This window comes from Boleophthalmus pectinirostris, unplaced genomic scaffold, assembly GCF_026225935.1.
Source record: "Boleophthalmus pectinirostris isolate CB_2022bp ecotype Guang Dong unplaced genomic scaffold, ASM2622593v1 HiC_scaffold_10, whole genome shotgun sequence".
NCBI classification, from domain to species: Eukaryota; Metazoa; Chordata; class Actinopteri; order Gobiiformes; family Gobiidae; genus Boleophthalmus; species Boleophthalmus pectinirostris.
The window spans coordinates 12676714-12683377 of NW_026570971.1; the positions used below are offsets into that span (position 1 = coordinate 12676714).

At 40.4% G+C, this 6664-nt stretch overlaps 1 protein-coding gene across 1 annotated transcript in view; it reads right to left on the minus strand.

The window, feature by feature from the left end:
* The window catches only part of kif26ab (kinesin family member 26Ab), a 158573-nt gene that overhangs the window by 22395 nt on the left and 129514 nt on the right, over positions 1–6664 (minus strand). The window contains exon 5 of the mRNA XM_020919502.2: positions 5036–5219. Coding sequence (XP_020775161.1) covers positions 5036–5219 — 184 coding nt within the window. The remainder of the gene's footprint in view (positions 1–5035; positions 5220–6664) is intronic.

The window sequence follows — 6664 nt, forward strand, 5'->3', positions numbered from 1 at the left end:
TAGCCCAGGGGTCAGCAACCTGCGGCTCCAGAGCTGAATGTGGCTCTTTCAACCTTCTGTCATGGCTCAGTGTGACTTTGGAAAATAAATAATGGGTATTTAATTACAATGTATTGTAAAAATACATAAAAATTGCATTTTTGGTTCACTGTGGGTGGAAAATGTTTGGATTTTTACTTCCTGCAAGGAGGTCCCAAATAGACATTCAGGAATAATGTGTTTAATGCAGCTTTGCATTAATTTGTTTACGTTGACACTGAAAAAACAACAACAAACAGCTGGCTCCTTGTGTCCTGATGCGGTTTAGCTTCTGTCAGACTAAAGGACACAACTCAGGGGAATATGAGTGTTCTCTCTGTGACAGAGGATGTGCTGCTGATGGTGAGTCTGTTCTGTGCTTCTATTGCACTGGAGATGGTTCATGTGAAACTTTTCAGAGATTATATATATCTGCAGGTCATACACATAAACTGTATATATGAATGGATGTATATATATTCTCTGTAGCACTGCATTGATTTCATAAATGCAGCACACTATAGTCTTTTCATACAGACCATACAGGTACAAAATGATATGCAGTGTTATCCTCATTTTAGAGTCCAAAGGGTTTCTGTGGCTCCGGGTGTTTTCTTTTCTGTGGGAAATGGTCCAAATATATCTCTTTGAATATTTAAGGCTGCCAACCCCTGTTCTAGCCCAACAAAATTTTAAAAAGCTAGAAACCCTTGATGCCATCTGATGCCTAGCAATAGCACGAGCCCGTATTAACATTACCCTCACGTCTGCTGTGTCAAAGTTGACGGACACTGAAGGTTGCCATGGATACCCCCTTTTTAACATTGACTGGTGAATCTATTTGGGTCAACACGGCGCCTAATGGTGTCAGCGAGAGGCATTAAGGTGTGCATTGAAAGTCACAGAAGAGAAGGGCTGGGAAAAATGAAAGAAGTGAGTGAACCACCATGCTGGGGGATTATCTCAACCCTAGCAGCAGGGTTGTTTTTCTGGACCATAAGTAGCACAGAGGAGCATATGGGGCCCAGTCTTACCATCACACCTACTCGCTATGTCTTCTTCCACTGATCTTGGAAAAAACAACACTTCTATATTAAGACATTAAAGCCCTCATTTCTGTGCATGTTTTGGAAGCACAAAAATGCAAATAATATATAATAAAGTATGGATTAAAGGGGCATTACGTACGTATTTTGGGGAAAAGATGAAAATTTCCTTTTCTGGCTTGGAATGTTCCACAGAATGGCAAAAAAAATTATAATTGCCGTGGATGCAAGCCAGCGACACCACCAAACCAAGCATTTTTCTGCTATAAATTGAATAAATGCAAGATAGGAGAGGTTTATACCAACCTGTGGAACATTCCAGCAAAAGCAATATGTTAACAACAAGCAGGTGACTGACCCTGACTGAAAAGGATCCATAGCTGCCTTGGGGTTGACTGTCAAACACATGGCCACCACTATGCACCACTACACAAACTACCAGTTACCGTAAATTTCTGGACTATAAGCCGCTACTTTTTTTTCTCAGACTTTGAAACCTGCAATTTCTACAATGATGCGGCTAATATATATGGACTTATTATTTGCACATTGTCCATTCATGTATATATTGTAGCCTGAGTGCAGAAAACACCACTGTCTGTGCAGGTAACACATGGATCTTTTCACAACATCAGTATGGCCTAAGCTTCAGACCCCAAACCTGCCCTTGAGAAAACCAGTCTAGTCAAGTAGTCTTACTATGTTGAAGTAATAATGAAGGCACTCAAAAATAATAGCTGAAAAATTGCACCATTATCCTGCATTGTCAGATTTCATGCAGGCATTACAGTTGCTTAGGTGTGGTCTATCAGTCATTGTGCAAGTCCTATTTCTGTAAACTATCTATTGCAACGAGATACGGCATTTTTCTCCAAACGCTGTGAAAAGCTACGCCGTGATTGACAGCAGCCCTAAACGGCTGTTATAATACGTTTAGCAGTCTCGGTGGTTCTTCTTGTCAACTCCCTGTAGCACCTCTACACCTATATCACATTCTATACTCACCTGTATGTGATAGGAAACCCAACGCTGAAATGCTGTCAGTGTATTTTAGAAAACACTAGCTCTGAGGCTTCACAGGGGCTGAAACAAAACCTTAAAATACAGTTAACTCCCTTCCACATTTTGACAACCTGGGCCTCTCCCTACTCCATAAACAAAACCCCCATTCTTCCCACGGCTTGTGTATAAATATTACTATATATCCTGGCGGTTTCCAAACAATGCCACTGGAAATCCCTCTCTTTCAGTAAGTGGATTCTGCAGGCCATATGCAAGCCTAGAGAAGACCCCGTGGAGGCCAGTTATGGTGAGTGACGTGTGCATATGTCAACCGAATTGCATTTGCTGACATTTAAAGTGGGCTTGTGCAGATGACCGCTGAGTGGGCCTAGCAGACAGGAGCCTAACCGACCAGCTTGTTGTATTTATGTTGGCTGGGATCAGATAGTGCAGTCCAGTCTGTATAGGGTTTGCCCGCGGTCTTTTCACACCTCGGACTCATGCGCTAATGGCGGATGATTCCCCTGTCTCGTGATCCTCTAGAAATCCATTAGCGTGGTCTGGCATTCCGCATACGAGCACATGTGTGGCCAGTGACCTACATACGATTACGCAGATGAGATGTAATGTAAAGCTAACCCCTAAAGGCTCTAACTGACTGGTCTACACATTAAAGATTGATTTGAGATTCATTTTAAAGGCACACTTTTCTGATGGGAGTGTCAGCCACCTGCTCAATGGAAATGTAATTGATTTGCAAAGAAAGATCCACAGTATAGCATTAGATAACATACACTACTGGTCAAAAGTTTTAGGACACCGCACTTTTTTTGTGGTTTACAAATTTACTGTTGACCAAAACATATTCTAAACTTTTGATTCATGAAAGTGTCCACCTTTGGCAGATATAACACACTCGTGGCTTATTCTTTTTACAATAGAAATCAAATATTCTTCAGAAAATTCTTCACAAGTCTGTTGCAGAAGTTCTCATAAATGTGTGGACTTGTAGGTTTCTTGGCTTTCACTATTCTGTCCAGTTCATCCCAAACCAGCTCAGCTCAGTGGGGTTTAATTCTGGAGACTGTGCTGGCCACTCCACATTTTCAAGTTCACCATCTTGTTCTTTTTTTCCTGAGGTAGCTTTGGCAGAGCTTGGACTTGTGTTTTATTATCTTTTAACTTTTTTTTTTAACCTCTGGCTGTTCAGTTCTTACCTTTGTATCATTTCAAGCTCTTCATTGGACTTGCATGACTTGAATTGCAATAAATAACTGGAAAAATTAGGGAGTTCTAAAGCTTTTGACCGGTAGTATGTTTTTGTTTTGTTTTGTTTTTCCATTATGGTTGTTTTTAATTGCTCAAAAATACCCTGAAATTCATGCATTCTTACTGTGTGTAGGACCGCTTCTTCACAGACCTGACCTGCCCTGTTGGCTACGTCAGCAGAAAGGAACACAGTAGTTAATATTAACAGTCATGTATTGTGCAAAATTAACTCTTCTGAGCTTTAAGCCGTGTAATAATGTTGTTACTTCATCAAAAACATTCCTGGAGTTCTGTTTTGTTTCATTCACACGTGTTTGTCCTATGCCCGTCAGATCTCAGAAGGTCAAGGTCTGGTTAGTACTTTAATGGGAGACCACTGGGACAATCAGCTGCCACAGGGGGGCGCCAGAACTGTCATTGTGTCCTTAGGCAAGACACTTCACCCACATTGCCTAGTATGAAAGTAGTGTGTGCATGAGTGTTGGTGGTGGTCGGAGGGGCCGATGGCACAGATTCGCAGCCTCACTTCCGTCAGTCTGTCCCCAGGGCAGCTGTGGCTACAGTAGTAGTTTACCATCACCAGGTATGAAGTGAATGAATAATGCTCTGTAAAGCATCTTTGAGTGTCCAGAAAAGCGCTAAATAAAACTGATGCATTATTATTGTCATTGTTTGTCCGACTTCTGATGTCATGAAGTGGTAGTTTTCATCTTAACAGCTCCTTTTACCTTATTTTAAGTAGAGACAGGCAGTTTCAGGGAAGAAATTATCCAAATGATTCTAATGAATGTGTATGGAGTTTAAAAAGATAGTGGAGCATTGTATTACCACATGACATCATAAGGCGGAATAGAGCGTTTTCAGCTAAATATCCGAGGTTTGTGTTTTAAACTTGTTGAATGAAACAAGGATCCTTTGATGAGGAAATAACATTATAATACAGATCCGAAAATAGCATAAAATTGGCACGTATGATTTTGTGATCTCTTACAAGTCAGGGTTTAGGGTTTAGGTATAATCAGAAAGTAATTCCAAGGGAAGACGTCTGATGTAACATTCTAAAACGGTCAAATGATCTTAGTATATCTTGTACATAGTATTGTTTTTAATCCAGAACAGCTTTTAGTCATGGATTTCTATGTGTCTTTCAGATATACAAATGTACAGTGAGCCTCAGGTGTGGCTTGTTAACAACTTGTATGCGATGGGAGACTTACAAAGAGCGTCTGTATACCTGGCAGCAGAGGCGCGCTCTTCCTATCCAGGTGGGGACTAATCTGGTTAGGGGACTTCTGCTTTCTGAATACAGGACGTGGGCGCACACAAAACAATGGCCATTAACCCACAAAGGAAGAGCCCCGTGTTGATACAGCTTTGTTTAATGACTGTCCATAACTGCCAGTCTGGCTTTCATCATCGCGCACCCTACCCGTGATAGAATTAGACATCCCGCTGTAAACATAAGCAAGGATTAGTGAATTATAGTTTTGCTGCAGTCCAGTGTTCAAAGTGAAAAATGAACAGACCAAATTCATCGCATTCCAGCAGGCTTATCCGGCTGCATCTGTACGGACCGGACCAGACGCCGCAGTGCAGCCCGTGGACCACTCTGTCTCCACTCAGCATTCTTCCCTCTAAATACGCGTTTGTGCGAATTCTGCTGTTTGTGTACGGTGGGCATCGGGGGGTTTTTGACGTACCTTTCCCATGCCTGGATTGTCTTTGACTTTGGACACGGCGCGCAGCAAGCATGGCGGTGCGGGTGGGGGCAGAGCCTGGAGGATGCCGCTGAAGTTGGTGGGGTAGATGGAGGGTTCCTGGGGGTGGAGCAGGGAGGGCTGGTGCTTCTTACGCTTGGACGATAGATTCAGCTTCTGAGCGGCCCTGTGAGAGACAAGAGGTGGGGGGTTAATAGTTAATAGAGAGTGGATTTGTCACCATTTTCTGATCTATGTTATAATGTTCTTTCTTCATCAAAAACAAAACATACTTAAGAGTTTTATTTTGTTTTATTTACAGATGTATAACATACAAACCCTGCATATTTAGGCAGAGTTCTTCTCTCAAACAGAAAACTCTCCACCTTGTAATGTCATATGGTAATACAGAAAGTGCTCTACTGTGTTTTTTAAACTCCAATCATCATTTGGATAATTTAAGCCCAGAAATGACCAACTTTTCTCTTCTGAACTAAAGGTAAAAGATACATTCTCAAATCAATAAAAAATGTATCCGAATCGATTTTTAAAATTCATTCACTGTTCTTTTGTGTTCTCTTGAAGGTGTAGTTGACTATATTATTAGAAGTAATTACTGATAAATCGCAATATATCATTAATTGTTTTAGTATTGGGATATATCGTGATATATCGAATCGTGACGTGTGAATCATGATATGTATCGTATTGTCAGACTCAAGGCAATGTACACCCCTAAATGGAGTTGCAGTTTGTTTCATTTACACATCTATAACACATAAACCCTGCATATATAGCCTGAGTTCTTCTATTAAACTGAAAACATTCTGTTCCACCTTGTGATGTCATGTGGTAATACAGTGCTCCACTATCTTTTAAAACTCCAGACACCCTCACTAGACTCATTTCAATAATTTTATCTCAGGAACTGCCAATGTCTACTTAAAATAAGGTAAAAGGTAGTTGTTAACTTGAAAACTACTTCTACATGACATCATAATGTGGAACAGAGCATTTTGAGCTTTGGACATGTAGGAAGACTAATAATAAAGGGTTACTCAAACATGTGTGAATGAAAGAAAAAACACAGCTCCACATATGTTTTTGATGAGTTAACCACATTATAACATGACTTAAAGCTCACATAAATCAATTCTGTGTAATATAGAACCTTGAAAGAGAAACATTTCTGAGTTCTGTTATTTAAAGATAATGTATATCTGCAAACACAAACCTAATTTATACATTTCATGGGTTTACAGCTATGGCAATGGTTCTCTTATTGAGTCAAAGTCAGTTAAAATCATTTGGAAGTGGTATAGATGAATTGTCAAGCTGAATCTAATGAGGCAGGGCATCTGGTGTAAGTTAAATTATTATACAAAACCGTAAATCAGCCTCATATGAGTTTGATAATAGATTTTATATTGCTTCATCCTACTTTTGGACCTGCCAGTAGTTTTCCAATTTCCAAAACAAGTCAAGTCAACAAGGCCATCCCCTACATGTGTTTTCTGACTTAAATGCAATCACCAGAAAAACATGCCACAACCTCAGACAACCCCTACTTTAAAACAGTTTTTCTACCAACACCTCGAGCAATAAATATCTGGCCTCCACTCCACTCAGAGC